The sequence below is a fragment of the Microtus oregoni genome, unplaced genomic scaffold (assembly GCF_018167655.1).
Source record: "Microtus oregoni isolate MIOR12 unplaced genomic scaffold, Mior012 000038F_ref0000394, whole genome shotgun sequence".
Classification (NCBI taxonomy): Eukaryota; Metazoa; Chordata; class Mammalia; order Rodentia; family Cricetidae; genus Microtus; species Microtus oregoni.
The window spans coordinates 23,048,746-23,069,776 of record NW_024543097.1 but is presented as its reverse complement, the minus strand read 5'-3'; the positions used below and the strand labels follow the sequence as shown (position 1 = coordinate 23,069,776).

General features: G+C 53.7%; 1 protein-coding gene across 11 annotated transcripts in view; it reads right to left on the bottom strand.

Moving 5' to 3' along the window:
- Positions 1-3,748: 3,748 nt before the first annotated feature.
- Positions 3,749-21,031, bottom strand: part of LOC121433523 (kinesin-like protein KIF1A) — an 87,520-nt gene continuing 70,237 nt past the window's right edge. For 8 of the 11 annotated variants that reach the window (XM_041631975.1, XM_041631977.1, XM_041631980.1 and 5 more), the window contains 11 exons: positions 14,269-14,383; positions 13,243-13,376; positions 11,766-11,827; positions 11,333-11,478; positions 10,743-10,943; positions 10,220-10,297; positions 9,556-9,680; positions 8,618-8,770; positions 7,961-8,153; positions 7,102-7,220; positions 3,749-6,740 (listed from right to left, as the gene is read on the bottom strand). In XM_041631975.1, the coding sequence (XP_041487909.1) occupies positions 6,698-6,740; positions 7,102-7,220; positions 7,961-8,153; positions 8,618-8,770; positions 9,556-9,680; positions 10,220-10,297; positions 10,743-10,943; positions 11,333-11,478; positions 11,766-11,827; positions 13,243-13,376; positions 14,269-14,383 (1,369 nt within the window). In that variant the 3' untranslated portion in view covers positions 3,749-6,697. Of the gene's footprint in view, positions 6,741-7,101; positions 7,221-7,960; positions 8,154-8,617; positions 8,771-9,555; positions 9,681-10,219; positions 10,298-10,742; positions 10,944-11,332; positions 11,479-11,765; positions 11,828-13,242; positions 13,377-14,268; positions 14,384-15,519; positions 15,544-21,031 lie in introns of all 11 variants that reach the window. The other 3 variants (XM_041631976.1, XM_041631981.1, XM_041631985.1) reach the window with 1 other exon arrangement.

Here is a 21,031-nt window from a genome sequence, read left to right as displayed (position 1 = left end):
TTACAAAGACTGGCAAAAGGCCCAGGGTGAGCTAACCTGGGCCTGGCTACCTGGTACATGCCTGGGAGCCCAGAGTCAAAAGAGGCCTAAGACTTTCTGGGGACCCCAAGGACAACTGTGGAACCTTCAGTGGAGTTCAGTGGATGTATTTCAGGGGTCCGGGCCCAGAGCAAGGAACCTAATGCTGCTATCTCTCACATTTCCTACCCTTAGAACACTGGCTCTTTATTCCCCAAAGCTAGGCCAACCCTTCTCCCAAGAAGTTCCTGGGTCAGTTGCTCTGTGATGGGGTAGGACCAGAGGACAAAGCAAGGGGATAGTCCGGGTTTCCTGGATACTGGTTAGGCCACAACAAGGAGAAGATGCTTTCAGACCCTTCCATGCCTGCCCCTTCACCTTCTCTAAGGCTCTTCTGCATACTCATTCTGGCAGAGGTCCCTGTCCGGAACACCTAGCCTCCTTCCCTTTGTTGGTGCGACCAACCTGGAAATGAGTGACAAGGACCCCAGTTCCCTGATTGCTCTTGGAAGGGGCTGGAGAGCCAGTTCTGTGTGGCCTCCTACTTTGGGATGGTGAGGACACAGAGGTGGTGATGTGGGGGCAGTGTGCATGCAATGGAAGGTGATAAGGGCCGTGTGCCTACCAGCACCCTGCAGGACTTTATAACTGCATCAGGCCTGCCGGTGGCATCATAATTGCCGCACCCAAGGCGGCATCCCAGGAACAGAGACAGCTCCTCACGGCCACACCGAACCCATGGAGGCTGGCAGCCTGGGGGCTTCATGGCCTGCCCGGACAGCTGGGACAGAAATCCTGCTGGGATTGAAGTGTCAGGGTCACAGTCTTTTGGCACAATGTGGCAGAACTTGGTCCAGATGTGGAAAGCGAAAAAATAATACATTATGTATAAGGTGGCTGTACGGGGTGATGTACATGGAGGATGTAAGAGCCACACGTGTCTGTGCCGTGGTGGTGAGAGGACAGCTTGGAGCTATTCTAGAAGCTGTGCAAGTGTTGCGTGCATACGCATGTACACACATGTGTGCACATCCACATGCATGGGGTAGAGGAGTGGATATCCACACACAGTTTTTGATAGGAATTTATCCCAGAATACGTTCCCAGTCTTTGGTGTTTGCTGCACCACTGTTTCCAACGCTTTTGAAAACTGACCGTTTTCACTATGGTATGTCTATGAAGCAATACATCGAGAAGTCTCTAAAACTCCATGAGTTAAGATTTGCTGACAAAACAAAATGCAGTGTTTTTATGAAAAATAAATCTATTTCTAGCAAAAAAATGCACACTTGTTTATCAGAATAGTTTCACTTTTGGTTTGGAAAAGCCAGAGCAACACTGATTTCCTCTGTATGGGAGAGGAGGTGGGTAAGGGATGCAGGCAGAGAGGAAGCCTGCCGGGTCTATGCTGGAGGAAGCTGAGTGGCCATGGACAATCTCCTCAGGAAGTACACCCGGCTGTCTGTGGGGACATTCCAACCTCAGAGCCTTCTGCAGAACTGTCTGTGGGGACAGTCCAACCCCAGCACCTTCTGCAGAACTGTGAAATCAGGACCTGAGCTTGGGAAGTGGCTGTTTCTGGCTGGGAGGTGCTCAGCCTGTGCAGTACTCTATCCTTCCGGAGTCTAGAGCCACTGGTCTCCCGGGTGGTACCCTGTGGGTCTTCCTCCTCCTGGGCCACAGCCCCTCCTGACTAGGCAATTCCCCAGCCCATGATGGCTCCTCAATGCAGGCCCCTGGTGGTCAGTCCTCTCAGGCCTTGTTTCTCTAACCCAGGGCATTGATTCTTGTTTCTCTAACCCAGGGCATCTGGCAGCAGACACTCATCTTAAATCAGAGGGAGGACACTGTCAGTCCTGAGTGTAAGGTCATCTTCCTTTTGCCCTGCACAAGTCTAGACTAAAACTTTCATAGCCTTTAGGATATTTGGGGCAGAAGAGCCTGGGATTACCACTCCCAAGCCCCAAGCTACTCAGGCCAACCCAACCAACCATAAGGGTTCCCCTGTCTGCCCCTGCTGGGCCCTTTGCCTTCTCCACAGCCCATGTTCTGCTATTCCAGAGCCTGCTTGGGCTGAAGAGAGCCTGGTCCCCCGAAGCTGGGTCCCAAGAGGGTCCTGCCACCCATCCTAAGCAGGAGCGGAGGGAGAGGAATTCACCCTTGGGATATAAAATAAATAAATGAATGAATAAATCAATAAGAAAAGAAAGAAGATTTGGGGGGGAGGGGCAGTTGTGAGGCAGCGCCCCCTGGTGGGGAAGATCAGAAAGCCATTGGAAGCTGGTCCTGCAGCCCGGGAGTCTCAGAGCAGGGGCTGTCTCTGCTTCTGGACCCAGAATAGCACCACCACACCTGCTTCAAGGGATGACCAAGGTCAGCAGTCGAATGTGGACAAGGCGGGTGTGGACAAGGCGAGTGTGGACCAGGCCGTAGGAGCCTATCTCTGATGGGAACTGAAGCAGATCACATGCCTGGGACCAAGGGAGTTCCTAGTAGGGAACACTACACAAGTTCAATACTTAAACAGAAAAATCAGACCACTCCTCCTTCCCTGGCTAGCTGGTCCCTCAAAGCTAGCCCTGCTCAGTCTAGAGCGACCCAGTCACAAGCTTTCCAGAGCCCGAGTGTCTCAGGGCCATGTTGCATCTCTGGGAATCTTGACCCCAACTTTGGAGCACCTGGTTAGGGATCCAGTCTCATTACACTGGGACACGCCCAGGCTGGCCAAGCCAAATGAACTCAGGGCTAGAATATAACTTAGCTCAGGAAGATGAAGGAAGGCTAGCCCATGCCCTCTGATGTTTTCGTGGTCTCCACAGACCGCAAGCCTAGAGCCTACCAGGCCTGAGACCCAAGACTCCCACTGAGGCAGCTGCTTCTCAGGCTGGGGCAATACCTTCTGCAGCCAGGGAGTGACACCACAGGAGACTCCAGGGCACATCTCTGCTCCCCAGGGCCCCAGCCAACCTGGTGTCCTTTGGAGGTAGCCAGTTAACACTTGGCAGCCATATAGATCCATCCTCCCATGACAAATGGAAGCAAAGACTGTTTTTCCTCTCAAAGGGCTAAATAAGACAGAACTCTACTTTAAAAAAAAATGTAAAGAAGCCACTTGGTAGAAATTCAAACTCCTACAGGACCAGCATTTCTTGAAATCAAAATATATGATAAGTTTCATTTCTTCCCAGAAGTTGTGCAGTTTGGTATTAGCCAATCGCCTAAGAATGTGAGGAAAAGTAATGACCACCAGAGCGAGGCACTGGGCTCTTGACTTGCCAATATGCTGTGGACTGTGTATTCATTTTCTTGAAGTCCGAGACTCATTTCTTATACTTCCGTGAATCACCAGTGCAGTGGGGACTCCAAACTCCCAGCCCATTGAAAGATCAGGACCCCGTGAGTGGGTGAGGCTCTCACATCAGGGAAAGTTCCCAGGCCCTGTGGGTCAGAGCCTTTGAGGCACCGCAACCCAAAAGGCTGCTGGGAAAAGGAGTGAGTAGCAGCTGCATAGAGCCCACTGCACACAGGTAGGGATGCCTGGAATATGTTCAGTCAGTCCTGAAGGAAGCAGACGGGCTCAGAGCTAGCACCCTCTTGCACCCCTCACCCCTCAAAGCCTCTGCCTCTCTGTCATCCAAGAAGCGGCCTCCTCCATTCCTTACCCCAGGGGGCCAGTACCACCTGTGAGCATGTCCAGTCGTAGCCAATAGACAGAGACAGAAGTGAATGGTTGTGTGTTGCATGAGAGCCACGTTTATTTCTTAATTGGACAGAGCCCTAAGAGCACACAAACAGTACAAGAGCCTACAGCTAACACTCAGGTGTAAACAGCAGGATACTAGTCATTACGTCGGATGGTTACGACACGGGGGCCAGGGGGTGCCCACGGCAATCACATATGTACAAGTCGGGGACACAGCCTCTGAGTTGCAGGGGGGCCCTCGGTATAGACAGACTACAGGAGGTCCAGGCTCAAGGAGAGACTCAGGTCAGCCACGGCATCTGTCCATCCTGGGGGACTGCATGGTTCCAATCCCACGGGTAAAGGAATGTGTCTCTTGAGGTTCCCACACTAGGTGGAGCAGAGAATCAACATATCTGTCACATCAGTCACATTCAGTAATCCCAAGACATTCAGGGGTCTCCAGGGACCAGGAGAGATAAGGAGAACAATTTAGTACAGCTGTTGTGTGTGTATGTGTGTATGCACGCGCGCGCACACACACACACACATACACACACACACACGGTTGGCATGATTCCTTAGAGCAGGACAGGAGGCCTTAGACGTGTTATCCAGGCAGTGGCAGGGTTTCACAGGAACCCAGCACTGGGCCGGGTTCTCCCAGGATGCAGAAGCAGCCCAAACTCTCCAGGAAAGATGATTATCCCAAATTAAACTGAGGTCACAGCCTGGGCAGCATCAAGTATCAAAACCAAACTGTCTGTGGAAGTGGTTTTCTGGATCCGTCTCTCTACACTTAGCAGCAAACAGAAAGATGTGCTTGTAGTTCAAGACATGAGTCCACCCCGTCTCCAAGTCAGCCCTCCCTGTCGGCTCAGATAAATGACCTTCAGCTGACATAGTTTTGGGCAGGGAGGGCATGAAGAAATCAGGTTTCCTGGGCTGTGGATGCGGTTCTTGCTCAACCAGTTCTGGTTACTAGACTCTGACTCAGGACTTCCCACAAAAGCAGGGAGCCCACCTTGGTTCCTAGACAATGCCTCTGAATAGTGTATGTGTGTGTGTGTAGGTGGGGGGTAGAGTTCCTACCTTTCTATAACCCGACCCAGGCACAGGGGCTCTGTAGGTTGGCTGGCCTCAGACACCCACATGCTGGGTGCAGCCAGACCCTTCCAAGGCCTCAGCTTCAGGTTGGTTGGCCTGAGCGAGCGTGGCAAGCCTGGCTGCCTCTCTGCCTGCTGGGAGCTGTGTGGCTGTGTGGCCCTGGGGAACCAAGAAATCTAAGCAACTCGCTCTTTCCCTTCTTTTTGTAGATCATGAGTATCAGAGTCAAGCACACAGCTGTCTTCTCTCTACTCTACCGCAGCCTCCAAGGTCCACCATATTAGACAGCCCAGGTCACCTGGTTTCTGGTTATGGTTTAATTTTGGTCTGGGGGTGGGCATCTTGGTCTGGATTCATAGAAATAAGTCTTATTCTATATTTCAAAGATAGGGTTTCCTGAGACCTGATGCTAAGAACAATTACCTCAGGTCCCGGGGATGAGGATAGCCGGGCATGATGGTGGCCACTCATACGGCACCTGACCCCAGTGATAGGTGGATTCTCAGTCTCAGCAGGGCTCACACTGGCTGGCAGGTGCATATACAACTGCCAGCATGAACCCTGCTACCACCTTGAATCTTGATGCCTGGATGAAGGGCAGGGCACTTGATAACTATGCTAAGGGACCTTGAAGCCAGAACCGTCTGCTATGCCTTTCCATTCAGTAGAGATTCTGTGAACAATGGCCTCGGGAGTCTCCATGTCATGTCAGTACCATGTGGAGACAGCCTGGTCTGACAGGGAACTCAGACCCAGCAGTTTATCTGGGGGTGGGGGAGATGGCGAAGGTGGAGAGAGAGGCCTGGAATAGCTGGATGCTGAGTGTAACTGCTCCTGAGGGGCGCTGGGGACTTGAGGTTTGGCTTCAGGTTTCCAAATAGGCCTGTGACAGGGAAATTCCCCAGATGCAGAAGAGAAGAGTCCCTTTGCCGAGACCACCACGAGGTCACCCTCAACTGCCTGATAAGGACACACATCACTCATTGAGTTCTCTTCTCACCGACACCCAAGGCTAAAATCAGAGACCCCATCCTGAATGCCAGCGGGCTCTGCCGCCCACAGCCCTGTGTAAACCTGGCCACTTTACCCAACAGCCTGTGCACAGCCTAGCTGGAGCCAGTCTGCACTGCCAAGCAAGGGGTGATCGTCTTTCATTCCGCTCATCGGACCCTCCCCACTCTGGGAATGAAGCTGCCTGCCCTACCCTTAGCGAGCCATCTTGGGAGCCGTTCCCTCAGAAGCAGCAGACTGCACCATCTGAGTCCCCTAAGTCTCGGAACTTGCAGACCCCTCTCACACACAGACCCTGGTAGGTCCATCTCAGACAAAACTGGCCAGGGCGGAGCATCCCTGGGCCAGCTGTAAGGAGCCATGGCTTGTTCACACCCCTTCCTCTCTCTGCTCCTAGTAGGCTGGAGACATATGTGGGAACCAACAGGGCCTAGGCTGAGGGGGTGAAGGGTGTTGGGAAGAGCTCCACGTGAACCTTACAGCCCTACCTGGAGGCATTAGAAATAAATACTTACAAACAGAACACAGTCTTATAGTTAATGTCTCAGAGGACTGTTTCAACGCCACTAACTAATGTATATTAATTATAAGTCTGTCTATGCTTAAAAAAATATTAGAACAGCGGCAATACCCTGGGTCTTGTGCCCTCTGACCTTCCTGGCATTCCGAACTTTCCACCAGAGCAATTTTGGAAGAAACAACAACACACACAACCTCTGGGGGGCACAATTCGTCATGTGGTGTAGGCCTCCCACCAGAGGTGGGGTTGCTGGGCCCAGCACAGGTGTCCCCTGGTGGGAGAAGGGCTGAGTGGCAGATGACAGGACAGATGAGGACAGGGGAGTGGTCTGGGCCACTGGATGTCCAGGAGGCTTCGGCTCAGACCCGCATCTGCGCAGATCTCCTTCGGGAGAGCTTGGACCTGCAAGGGTGCGGGTAAAGAAGCTGTGGTCAGGGCCAGGAGTCGATCCCCAGACCCTCCAGAAGCCAGAGGCAGCTCAGCAGATCCCCACACCATGCCATAGCCACGTGTCTTATTTGGCCCCTTATACTCATAGATTGAAACCTGCTATCTGATGCATCAATGCTTTGGGGGCAGGGGCACCTTAGCCTGCCTCATCCCTATGGCCCTTCATCAAGTCTGTGGTTTGGGAGAGGTGAGATCCCATCCCAAGGGCCCGGGTTCACCCATTAGGACCTGCATTCAGAAAGTCTTCCAGCTGACTTGTTGCATGAGCAGCCCTGGCACAGAAACAGGTACCATCTCTCTGCCCAGCCCGTACCGAATGGTCCCAGCCAGGAGTGGGTTGAAGGCGTACAGCCAGTCGTGCATGTCCTTGTCACTGTTGGCCTGCAGCAGGATGCCTCGGTGCTCGGTGCACACGGCGAACGTGTTGGGTGTCTGTAGAGGGAAGTCACTGGTGAGAAGGCTCTGGGGCGGCATGGCCACTCCCGTTCCCGAGAAAAAGCTCTTTTGGAAGGTTTGAAGAGTGGACAGGTGGGAGAGAAAGCCAAGCTTACACAGCACAGCACCCGCTTCCCCAGGAGCGGGGCTAGCTTCTCTGTAAAACACACACTTTTGTCCTGACCACACAGGCATGCAGCTCCATTCTGGAAGCCTCTGAGGTCGGGAAGCTTGTTCCAGCTCTGTATTCATGCTGCTTTGTATCCCCAGGGAACGACTCTGACTTTCATGGGCCACACCTCTGCCTGGGACCCTGGCTTAAAGTGCCCCGTTCATCTGTGCCCTCTGTGCTGGTTGTGTATAGTAACTAAGTCCATAAAGCTTGCTCTCACCACAAGAGATAAAATGCCCGGTGAGCACCGTAGCCTCATTCCACAGTCTTGGAGAGCCTTCCCTCTGACCAGCTACAGGCTCTGGCTCCCATACCTCTAGGGCACTGTATGCTTGTGGAGAGCCTTGGCTCGATGCCTTGGGCAAGAGAGCTCATTGGAGCTGTAACCCGACCTGCCAGGATTCTCGGGAGCCCCAGGACAGGACCTAACTGCTGGCCATTGCATGGGCAAATGGCAATACTATCACCAGTTGCTGCTGAGGCTCAGACAGGGCCAGGTCAGGGAGGAAAGAGTGGGTAGCGCCCCTGGTGGACTCAGTACGTCTGAGCTGGGCTCCGGCCGCACCTTGAGCATAGCCTGCTGGTCTTCGCTGTACTCCACCTGGGCCGTGGAGAGGTTGAGCACAAATCTCTCGACCGTGTCCTTGTCGCTGTTATACATGTAGGCATAGGGGCGCCGCACGACCACGAAGCGCTTGGCCCAGCCAGCCGTGTGTGGTTCCAGGAAGTGCAAGTACCCCTTCTTGGAGACGATTGGGCTGGGAGACAGAGACAACACCTGTTGGCTCAGGAACCCTGGGCAGCCAGCTGGGGTAAGGGACCAACACGGGGGCTCACACTCTATGACCCTGCACTAGGCCCTTGGGAAGGAAGGAGACCAGCTGTGAAGGGGTCACTGACATTGCCTTGGGATACCCAAGAGCAGAACCACCAACTACATCTGGGCTAATTCTCCAGTTTTCAATGGGGAGATTCGGGAGGAAAAAAGCTAAAATTTTCAAAGCAATTTCCCAGTGCCCACCATCCATTCAGTCCCCATCTCTGCCCAATTCCCCAATCCTCTACTCTCTGATTGTTACCCCTCTGTGCCAAGGGCCAGAGAGGCCTGACTTCCTTGTACATAGGTGAGGGGGTCCCTGGCACCGAGCTCTGTCCTGCACACACATCAGGGTTGGGTGCCTGTTGCTAGACAGCTTCTGACTGGGGCAGAGACCTCGCATACCTGACTCGGATCTCTTGAATGTCGGGGACCAGCAGGCGTTGGGGCTCCTTGTCTGCCTCTGACGCCCGAGCAGGGGAGGGAGTCTTCTTGGAGTCAATTTCTGGCAGGAGCTCGGGTTCTGGACTGGCGGGCCTAGAGCAGGGCTGGGGGGTCCTAGAGATGGAAGGTAACATTGGCCTTCTGTCATGGTTCTTCAACGGACTAGTGTTCCCTGGGAACGTCCTCCTCAGAGCTGCTGGGAAATGGTTCAGGGGCTGCCTGGTTAAGTCCTCAGGAGTACCCAGGTGTCAGAGTCCACCCAGCTCCAGGGCTGCTGGGAAATGGTTCAGGGGCTGCCTGGCTAAGCCCTCAGGAGGAGTACCCAGGCGTCAGAGTCCACCTGGCTTCAGAGCTACTGGGCTGAGTGAACAGGCTCCATGGTCGCTCAGCAGGGGTAGGCTGCTCTGTATTGAGAGAATGTTCCAGGCCTTCTGTTTGATTGTTTGTTTATGCTTTTTGCTTTTGCTTGTTTGCTTTTTTAATTGGAAAGTCTAAAACATTCTTTAAAGTAAAAAATGAAAACAGCCCAAACTCTTAGTAATCGTTGATGTTACAACGGGCGGTGTTACCACGCTGCACCACAGCCTCTGCCGGTCAAATTACCTTCTCTCCACGGAGAAATTTAGAGCCCTGTCCCTGGAAAGGGGGTGTTTCTGTTCTCTTGTTTCCAGGTTTATTCACTAATATATCTTTCATTTGTGCTAGCTAGGAGCTAGAGGGCACAGAGGTTGTATGAGTAGGATGGACACAGGTACTCCAAGAAGGCCAATGCATCCTTCCACCAGGCCCCGCCTTTCTCTGGGGCCCCAGCACCCACCTTCTCCCTCCCTGAGTCCCAGCAACTGTCACCAATTGGCTTCAGGTGTCAGGAAGCTTCCCCAGGAGCAGAGCTCACTCACCTCACATCCGTGGCACCATAGCGTCCTTCAATCAGAGAGGGGCACGTGGAAGAGGGAGTGAGTGTGGCTGCACCCAGAGGAGACATGGATGGGTCCCGCATCAGGGTGACGGACATCTCAGAGAGCTGCAGGGGATAGAAAGTTTTTCTCAGCTGAACCCCTGGGCCTGGAGGAGGATGGGGCTGGCCTGCATTTTACTTTCTGATTTGTATGCCCCCCTTCCCACTTTTCCCAGCTCAGGGTGCTCCTTTTTTTGTACCCCTGGCTTCCTTCTAACTCCTACAGAGTCCCGACTATTCCTCCCAGAGCTTCAGACTGCCCTGACCCAGGTGGGTTCCCCCTTCAGCGTCTACAGGGTCAGGAGCTTCTGGAGTTGGTAGGAACCTGCAGGATGATGGTCCCAGGAAAAAAATGATAATGTCAAGGGGACAGGAAGCGAGGAGAAGACAGAGCCTGGGTAGACACCATGTGGTTTGAGATGGGCCAGGTCAGGCCCTCACTCACACCCCAGTCTCCTCAGATCCCAGGCCCAGGGAAACCAGCCATTCAGCTATAAGGTATCTCACTGGGCCATGAGAACTGAGATCTTCAGCAAATCCTCCTTGCCTTTGGCAGGCCAGGCCAGGATCACCCTTGACTATAGACATCTGGGGCATGAACCTACCTTGCTCTCACTGGCACTGATGCAGACGTGGCTGTGGGTGTACTCTCTGTTGAAAGTGTGCATGAGGAGTCGTAAGCACTGCAGACGGAGAACGCATGGTTAGAGGTGGGGAGTTGTTGAACAGGAAGCTGAGGAGGCAACACTTCCACCCAGCCATGGGGTGGGACACATTAAGGAGCTCCTCCACTGTGCTTCTAGGGAGGCTGTGACTTAGCATCACCTAAAGACACGAGGCCTCCCTAATGGCCTGTATAGCGACAAGGACTGGCTCTGCGTGGAGGCAGGGAGCTAGCTCCCCAGCAGTTCAGAGACTGCAGAGATGGCAAGTCACTGCTGGGACAGAACCTACAAAAGGCTTCAAACTGGGGGTTCTGAAGGAGAGTGAAGTGGAGCAAGGTAGCAGGCAAAGAACTAACTAGTCCCAATCATCCCCATCCTTTAACTTCTGGCAACTCAGACTAGAGCTTGTCATAGACCAGGCTGGGTCACTGCTGTGGCCACAGCACCCACCAACCCAACCTACCTTGACTGCCAGCTCCCTCTGCCTCTCATTGGGCACCTCCAGGGGTGATGGCTGACCCTCAGCTGACAGTGGGGAAGAGGCACCTGAGGAGCTGCGGGACTCAGAGTCCTCGCTGGAGGCTGGAGACAGCGCCTCGGGGCCAGGCCTCTGGGTGGTCTCCAGCTTCTCCCGTAGGAGCAGGTAGTGCCGCGTCTTCTCCACCTGCCAAGGAAACAAAGGTGAGAGAGGGCACCAGCCAGAGCAGGGGGCCCCTGGTAAAGTGTGGGAAAGTCCTCTCTGCCCGGGTTATGGCTGGTAACCTGAGGGACACATTGCTGGCAGGACTCAGAAGTCCCAGGCAAGCTTTGCGGTCTCCTTCATAGCGAGGATTCCCCATGATGCTCACGGGGCCCCGTTGTGAGCAGTAGGGGACTGTGCCTCTGCATCCTGCTTCCCGTGTGCACCCTGTGGGTAGACCCAGCAGTGGCAGGTCTCTGCAGAGGGCACTTCCCTGGCTTCACTTGGGCTTCCTTCGGGTCACAGCTGACTAGCTACACTTGCCTAGTCCTGCTCTCCTGTGCCTCTTGGTCCCCAGTGCCTCCCACACTCACCTCCTGCAGAAGGCTCAGCTTCTCCAGCTCCCACTGGTGGTCCAGGATTAGGCTGTCACTCCGAGGCCTCCAGCCAGCCAGGTTCTCCTCACCCCGGACATAGGCTACTGATGTGTCCAGCACACGCCGGCGCCGACGCTGCATCCCTGTATGGGGATTGATACTCTAGCGTTCTGACAGACAGACACCAGGTTTCTCCAAAGTTCTTTCCTTTCTGGGTTCAAGACTGGCTCCCCTGGGCCTCACCCACAGACTGCCTAACAGTCCTTCTCCCATGAGACTATGACATAGGTGGCCACAGTAGCTAGCAAACCTGACTCCTCCTGTCTGCCCTCCCATCTGAGGACACTCTGGAGACTGGAGGGAAATCTAGCCAGGAGTCCCAGGGTGCTGACTCTTGTCCCTGCAGAGAGTAGTCAAGACAGTTTCCTACCTGGGCTACCTGCGTCGGCCACGTGGCAAAGGCTGAGCTCATACACACCAGTCACGCGGTTGCTGAGGAAGCAGAGGGAGAGGTCATATCAATAGCAAGCACAGCTTTGAGGACAGATCACCACCGCTGATGCCTTCTGGACACAGATCTCATCACAGGCCTAAGGCAGGTAGCCTGTTCAGGTTGTGGTAATGTCACCTCCTAAACTACATTCTCTATGCAGACTTCCGCTCTAGATCAAGACCCCAAAGGGACTTCGGCTGTGTGAACTAAATGACCTTTCTGGAAGCAGGAGTTGCTTGGGGGGAGTCGGGGTACACAGAGACATGGACACATTTGTCCCCCGCTCAGATCCTCAGCTGCTGTAGAACATTCCTTTACATTGTGTGAAGATATGTCTGTCACTGTGATTGGTTTAATAAAAAGCTGAATGAGCAAGAGCTAGGCAGGATTTGGGGGAGGCAGAGAGAACACTGGGAAGAGGAAGGAGTCGTGGGAAGACATGAAGGAAGCATGACATGTAGGAGAGGAGGTAACAAGCCAAAAGTCACGTGGCAACGTGTAAATTAAAAGAAATGGGTTAAGTTACAGGAGCTCGTTAGAAATGAGCTATCCAGACAAGCTTTTCACAGTTAATAATAAGTCTCCGTGTGGTTATTTGGGAGCTGACTTGGTGGGACAGAGAAAGACTTGCTACACTCAGCACCAGGCACCATCAGTCTCCTGAAGTCCTCAAAGCCCACAGAGAAACCCTCCTATTCTTATGATACCAATGCCACCAAGGTCACCAACGCAACCCTCTCACAGAGCTGGGCCTTGATGGCCACTGAGTCCTAATCCTCAAGCACCTTCCTTTTGGCTGTGCCCAGAGTTGGCTCAGACCCTGGTTCCATGTGGTAGATTAGTGGCCTGTACTGAGCTGCAGAGGGCCTCACTGCCCCCCCCCCACCTCCCCCATGGTTCAAGTTCAGGCCCTCCCACTGAAGCTACAGTAAGCGTCAAGAATGGAGGAGGAAGAGGAGGAGGAGGAAGAGGATGGTCCAGTGTCTGAAACCCAACTTTCTTGGGCCTTCCAGGGTTCAGCAAAGCCATTTCTCTCACCCCACCCCCACCGCACTCATTCAGCTTCTCCTATGAGCTACAAGCAGACCTAAGGGCAGAAATTCCTGGGGTAGAGTTGCAGGGCACCGTGGGGAGGTTGGTGTCCATAGGCCTCTCTGCTTCCCATAAGGAATAGAGGACTCTGTCATGCCTACTTGACATGATGCATGTCCCCTACATGTGCTTCCACTGCCCAGCACGTACACCTGAAGGCAGGGAGATGCAGGGTTGATGGTTGGTCCTCACTCCAGCAGCCTGCGCTGTGGAGCTTATGGGCTTCCTGACACAGGAGTGTCCGTCGACTGGGTGACACCCAAGGCTCCCTCCCCTCTTTGAAGCTCAGGCTTCCCACCTCTGCCCACCCTAGTAAGCTTACCCTTCTGTGGCCCTCAGGCTCCCACTGCCAAACAGGTTGCGAATGGAGCGTGAGGCGGGTAGCTTGGCGTCGCGAGAGTAGAACACCATGCAGAAGTCCTTGGTGATGACAGCTGGCTGGGTGCAGTTCTCCATCTGTGACAGACGACAGAGGTCAAGGCATAGAGACGGTCCAGAGTGCCCAGGCCCCAGCCCAACCAGTACAATGTCCATCCCTATCCACCTTCCTCTAGGACATGAGAGATAGTCACCGAAGACACTAATGCCTGCTCCTGACCCTGGGCAGAATCCTAGGGGAGGGAGCCAGGGCTCTGCCCCCCGCCCCCCATTGCTGAAGACAGAGGGTAGCAAGAATCTCCAGGGCACTAAACCTACTCTGCTCCTGGGCTGTGTAACTGTAAACCAGGGGCAGAGCCTGAAATCTTCTTGTAGCTCAAAGCTGAACTTGGCCACTCTCACTCCAGACTCTAAAAGACCACAGCAAACTCCTTCCTGCGGATGCTTGACAACTCCAGCTGCACATAGTGGGCATCTCACAACAAACACGCTCTGAAGATGGGGCTTTACTGGTGTTTCCCAGGCTAACTGTATCACTGCCCCTGAGGCAGCCCACACCTGATACCCAGAGTGATTTGTCTCTATGGAAAAGCGGTGCCCTGGCTCCCACCATCCCCACACTTCTCCTTTGCTGCTGTGCCCAGGCAGAAGCACTCAGGGGCCACAGAGAAGGGCCACAGCACACACCTGGCCATAGCCTGGCGGCTGCAGTAAAGAGCTTCTATTTTTGTCCTTTCTGGAATATTGATGTAAGGTAATAATGATGTCACGCAGTCCTTTTGCAGTCTCAAAGCTAGAATCCATGCACTAAAGATGCAGGTGTATACTAATTTTGAGCATTGTCATTAAAGGCATATGGGTTTACTCAAGGACTTGAGTCATTCTCTGGGAAGAGAGTTGGGGGGGGGGTCACTGGACCTCAGTGTCCCTCGAGCTATGGGGGGAAGTGCTGTGGATGTGGGTGTCTTGCCTCAATGTAGGCAGAGAGGGTCATGTAGATTTTCTCGCGGTAAGGGGTGACACGGTTGAGCAGGAGAGAGTTATGCATGGAGCTGTCCCAGGCTGCTTCGAACTGATAGAAGGTCCTGGAAGAAAGCAGACAAGGTAAAGGACAACGTGTGGGGCTGCTCTCGGCGGGAACGGGGACGTGCAGACAAACACAGAGAGGGCAGAACTGCAGGGGGGGGGGTCATTGGAGTCACAGGTCGGGAAGCTTGGGTGGCAGATCCCTCCTCACTCAGACCTAGCACCAAGCAGGGGCCTCCATAGGGCCATTTCCTGCCGGCTCCAGCTTCCTCGGCTCCACGGTGTGGACTGGGAGGAAGGGGAGAGCCCTCAGAGGACACACCAAGGGCAAGGAGGAAGGCAGAGGAAGGGGAGGGGGCTGTCCCAGCCTCAGTCTGAGCCAAGAGGCATCACTAGGGATCTCCCCAAGTTAGCTAACCCCTCCTCCACCCACCCCTTTCCATGGAGACTCGTGCTGCCTGGGGAAGGCTCTGGGGAGGATGCCTGGAGTGGAAATGGTGGCCTGTGAACAGCATCCCTTGGGGTCCTGAGAGCAGGTCCATGGGAATAGCAACCATGGCTCTTTCCTCTGTCCCTATCTCCAGCTGGGGGTCATCAGGGCTCAGATTTGCCCAGGATGGCTCAAGGTGGCTACCAGGAGCCCAGGACTTTGCCTCTACCATAGAGACCCCTGCACCACAATCCCCATGGGCTCCTTCTCAGAAAGACGGCTGTCGTGGGACAGTATCTATACTATTTATCCTAACATAAATCTCCAGGGCTTCCAGGGAGAAGATTTGCCTCGGTTCACAGCATGGCCACTCCACAGCCCCATCCGATCCAAGCATCCTCGCTAACACACAGTTCACAGCCCAGGCGGCAGCACACTCTCCTACCACCTCATGGCCAGGCTGTTCAAGGACACCGGCAGGCTCCCTGAGATGCCTGGCCATGTGAGAGTCTGACTGTTGCTGCCTTTCTTCCTGTACGACACTGTCCGGGGAATAGGATACGGGGTCAACGGGTCAGGGGCATGGGACAAAGCAGGCTGGGCAGGGCCACTGTAAGACACGTATCACTAAGGAGAGGTCTAAGGCAAGAGGAGACAGCGGGCAACCAGAACAGGGCAAAGAGCAGGCAGCACTGGAGGAAAAGGGGGAAGGGAAAGAGTAGAGGGGGTGGAGCAAGCGAGGGCAGGAGAGAATGGTGCCTGTACCTAGTGTCATTTCCGAAGGAAACGCTAAGGGCGCAGCCAGGACACACGCACACACACAGAAAAGAGTGAGACGTCAGAACAGGCCTTCCATGGCCAGCACAGCTGCTGAGGGGCCCCCTGGAGACCCAGCCCAGCCCCACAGATGCCCCGTCAGCTTTATGAAACCATTTCCAGCTATGACCACAAGGGTCATGGTGCCCTTCAGAACCAAGGAGCTAACATAGGGGTCAGGAGAGCATGAGGGTTGGAATGGGGGCATCTTAGAGCCAGGGTCACCATTACAACGATGCCAGGGTAGGACCATCACTGTCACGGCTTGCTTGGACCTTGCACCTGCATCTACTATTCTTTGCCTTCAAAGTCTCTGAAGTGGCCTGCAGCTTCTGAATGTGGTGTGTGTGTGTGTGTGTGTGTGTGTGTGTGTGTGTGTGTGTAAAAAGTATGGCTTCCCCAGCCTGGGTTCTCCCACAAGGACTGAGTCCCAGGCCTGTCCTTGTTTCTCAAACCTGAGTGAAAAACCTAGAGGAATGAATCTGGCCAGGCTAGTGGGGTCTCGGAGCTTATCTGGGGTGCCCTGCCAGCTGGGCCTAAATTAACCACCTTAACCCAGGCCCAAGTAAGAGAAAACAAAACGGTGGCCCTTGAGTGGCTCGGTGGAGGATGCTGCAAACCCCAGCAAACTGGGCTATCTCTTGAAGGCCTGGCCAGCAGATGTCTATTTGAGGCAGGCGTGACTCCGTTTGGACCATTTTCTGTAGCAGGACTGGCCTTTTCAGACACTGCCCCATCCTTTATCAGCCAGGTGGCCAACCAGAACAGGCTCCGACATCAGCAGTCATGAGTCTTCTTGCAAGTTACTCCCAAGTGATGCTCGGTCCCTTGCCTTGGAGGTCACCTGCTGTCCTCTGGGGGCTACACACATAGGGCCTTGTGGCCAGCCTTTACTTTCCACCAGCCATGACTTAGGTCATGGGACATAGACTGTGTTGCCCCAAGGATTGGAGGGTCTGGAGCTTCCCAGTGTCCTTGAGGCCTCTGCTGAGGGCGGGCAAGTTGGGGGTGGTTCAGGGGAAGAAGAGGGACTTCCACCAAACATGCAGGCCATTAGGTGGGACCCATAATTTATTACCATCAACAATAAGGCAGAAAAATAGAAGTCAGAGAAGCTGAGGTGTCCTGCATAGGAAAGCCCAAGAAAAGGACAATGGGGAGGCCCGTGGAGGTGCAGTGGACCCTTACTCCACATGGAATTCAGGATTCAGTTGGATCACTGGGTATCAGGTACCCCAGGGGAAGCCTGGATCTCTTCCACACAACCTCTCATTCCTTACAGGCTGACATTTAGCCAATAGTTTGGAAATGGGGGACCCCAGAATTCCTGGATCAAAATGTGTGCCCTATTGTGAGGCATCCGCAGGGTGGAAGATGGTGTCTAGAGATTCGGCCTCTAGACATGATACGGTGGCCAGGGGCTCTCCATGGCTGAACTCTGATGGCTAAGAGGAGACAGAGCAAAACATGAACCTCTTGCTCCTGGTCGCATGAGGACTCCGCGTCACTCTATAACTCTGCAACAAGAGGCTTTCTCCAGATGCAAGTCCACCAACCCACAGTGGACCAGAATTCTGAGCCCAAACACCCTGCTTCTCCTAGTCACCCAACCTCAGATAGTTTCCTAGAGTGTTGGGAAATGGACCAGCCACTCAGACACACTACGAGAGCAGTCCAAACAGCCAAGACCCTACACCGGGACCGCTCGGGAACTCGTTACCCTGTGCATTCTTGAGCCTCACCCCATACCACCGAGTCCGAAACTCTGGCTGGTGTCTCCTGTGAACAGAGAACCTCAGTTGAGCCCAAATGGCCTCTGCTATCTGCTCCGCTTCCCCATCATCTTGGGGACCCTCCAAATACAGCTGAAGAAACAGACCTAGGGCAGGTAAAGTCCCTCCAAGCCGCATCAGCAACTGCTCTGACTGTTTCCCCTCTGGGCCACCTGAGTCTGTGACTACTGTGCGTACTCCCTTGGCATCCCTATAGGTGCAGCATTTCTGGGGCCTCATTCAATGGAAGGGATGTGCAATGGCTAATCTGTACCATGCAGAGTGTGGGCAGGTGACATAGGGTCTTCAAAAGGAAAGGCTGGCCAGCAAGACTCCTTCTAAAGTCAGAGGGTGTAGTAGGTGGGATCTCTAGGAAATGTCTTGCTTCCAACTGGCTTGCTTGACCTGGAGGGACACCAGGAGGCCTATTGTGTGGCTCTCTTCTCTTCTAAGGGGACACAGCCACCCTTGGAAGCCTACGAACAGGACAGCCAAATTCAGACCTATGATACGGTGAGCATAGCGCTCAAGCAGGGTATGAACCATGTGGTGAGTTCTGCCGTCACTATCCAAGGGCTGCCCATAGAGAGGACAGTGGGCGCTGTGGGACACCCACTCTGTCTACCACTGTTATCACAGACAGGCTGCAGGCACCTGGCCAAGTGATCCCACGCCACCACACATTTGTAAATTAGAAACATGCACTTCCCTAGTCCTTGTGGAGGCAGATGCACTTCCTGCCCGGCCGCCAGAGGGCAGCTCATGAACACACCAGGTTCTACAGAGCATCAGCTCCTACCGTCTGTGGTAGTGCAGAAGAACAGAGGACAAGATCGGACTGAAATGGACTCCCTTGTGTCAGCTATGACGGATGAAGGCTAAAGCCAGGAAGCCATGAAGGGAGGCTTCTTATCACAACTGCCTGCAGTGACTGTCACAAGACAGTCAAAACCGCGAGCTTGCCCAGGTGCTGGCTCATGGATAGCTGCCCAGCGTGTCTGGCCAACCTACTACTGACGTCTCTCGGGATTGATCGTTGTGACTAAAGATCACTGTTTCGAAACACCTGATGTAGTTAGTCCAAAAAAAGAAAAACCTCTACAAAAGAGTCTTCCTCTTGCTCATGTTCCCTAAATAAGCCTGTGGGTTACTAGGACACACGTGTTCCCGTGCAAACTTGTAAATAAATGTCGTCACTCTTGGGTGGAGCTCTCTGCCTGCTGCTGATGGTGATCAAAGTGTGTTTGAACGATGTCGTGACTCTGAGGCCTTGAAGGTATCCCAGTCACAGAGAGCAAACACGGCGGGCATCAGTGCAAGGGGATTTCCTGAGGATCTGAACACAAAACTCCAGGCCTGCGACTGCAGCCCAAAATCCAAATGCCCTGAGGAGTATGTTTCCAGGGGGGGAGGCCCAGGTCCTCCAAGGAAGCCCCTTCACAGGCTCACTGCTGTCACAAGTTCCCAGTCTACAAACAGGACAGTTCCTTCCACCATGGGGGCTTGATGGCATGACTGATGGCAAATTGAATAGGGGAACTGTTCCAAAGCTGACCTTGGAGATCCTGTATGAAAGGTCTGAACATGGTGCAACACACAGCCAAGCACAAATTCTACCCGTAGCTCCAGATCTGATGGCCCAGGATGGACAGTGGCCACACGCGGCTGGACCCTCTCCCAGAACTAAAATGGCAGCATCACAACCAGGCTACCATGAAAAACATCCTAGGAGGCTGGACCAGCCACCTTCTGAACTCCAAACCCACCCTGCAGGTTAAGGGTGGCTCTCCACCTTCTCCGAATGGGTCCTGATCATCCTGGCTTACTTTCCTCACTCTTCAAGGTCACATGTGGCTCCTTCAAGGGCCCCATCCTTAGGGGGACGGACAGGGAAAGGGGAGATCCGGGATGAACAGGTGAGGAGGGTGCCTACAGGTGGAAGTGCTGCTGAGCTTGAAGCCTGCCAGGATGCAGGCTGAGGAGCTGGGATGGCAGGCAGGCCAGATAGGAGGCATGCAGCTGCAGAGACCCTCTTCCTGATACATGAACCCAGAAGAGAGTGTGACTCTCTTCAAGATCTATCAGGCAAGGGCTGGGGCCAGAGCCCAGCAGAGGCAACCTGAGCTGGTAATGACTTCTGTACCTGATAGACAACCTTCATTCTGACTCGCTGGCCCACATGGCCAGGCCTAGTCTGGAGAGTCACTGTCCTTGGAAGAGGACCCTGGCCAGACCTACCTTTTGGGAAATCCTGGTCAGTTGCCTGACTCTCCCCTTTTGTATGCATGGAACCCCTTTCCACTCCCAGCCTGGTTTAATCTCTTCTTCCTGGTGCTGTCTCTCCATTGTGCCCATCCCCTATCCCTCATCAAGGAGGTTCAGGAGCTGAATCCCGATGCAAAGTTCTTTGCTACCCCCTTACCCCAACCCCGGGGCCTCAAGGCAAGGACAGCTTGCTCAATCACCAACTGCAGCAGGGATGGGGTGAATAAGTATCCAATAGGCTTTGGGTCTCTGGACCCACAGTTCCTAATGTCAAGCTAAAGACAGTTCACAGGACTGGAGGGACGTCTGAAAGAGTGAATGCTATGGGCTCACAAATACGTCAGGGGAGACAGATAGGAAAATAAGTTTCCATGAGACCCCGCATCTGGCCCTCTCCAGGAGGTTAGAGAACTCTCGGAGCATTGGGAAAATGAGTTCTGAAGCTGGGCAGATGAAGAGAGCCAAGATCCAATTGTATCTCTACTTCCTGGGGACGCTTCAAAAGGACCTGTTGCCCCTTATACCCATCTAGGGGAACCCCGTGACTCAGGACAGGTGAGGTATGAAGGAGCACAGGATGGGCAGAGGTCAGATTGAGTGTCTTTTAAGATGAGGATTAAGCGATAAACACTCAGGCTAACATTCTACAACTCTCTGGAGTCCCTGTGTGTCCCCCACTGTGTCTTGGTGTGGTTTCCTCAGCGGTTAAGATACAAACCACAAATTTGTTTAGGGGCTCTGCATTCTTATACCAAATGCCACTGTCAGTGGCAACGATGGGAGACTCATGTTGGGCCTGAACTGAGAGCTTCGCATGAATCAGCTAATTCACGACAGCACAGCCCACAGCTCTCATTATTCCCCATCCGCAGGGCAGAAGTAACATCCAGAAAGTTCTGGCACTTGTCCCTCTTTAGTTAGCAAGTGACTTAATCAGGCTGCCTCAGGCTCAGCTGTGTGGTCCCAGGATCACATGGGTTAAGACTCTTCCCCTTCATGATCCTGATGGCATTACTGGCCATCAAGATGGATTCCTGTCCTGTAGAACTGGATTTGGGAGGAAGCTTTAGTTCCAACCTAAGGACTTCCTTTCCTTCCTTCCTTCCCTAACTCCCTCCCTCCCTCCCTCCCTCCCTTCCTTCCTTTTCTGCTCTTCCTTCGTTTATTCTTCCTTTCTGCCCTTCGTTTCTTCCTTCCTACTCTTCCTTCTTTTCTTCCTTCCTTCTTTTCTTCCTCCCTTCCTTCTCTCTCAATAGGCCAAGCCCAGGCCTGTTACCAACACATTTATTTTTAGAATGGGAGGGTCAGCTCCAAGGTCAAACCCAGGTGCATAATCAGAGCTTGTGAGAAAGAAGTACCAAAGGGAAGGAAACCAGCTTCCTCCTTTGCACAGAGCCAGTGTCTCTTTGCTCATTCAGAAGTCC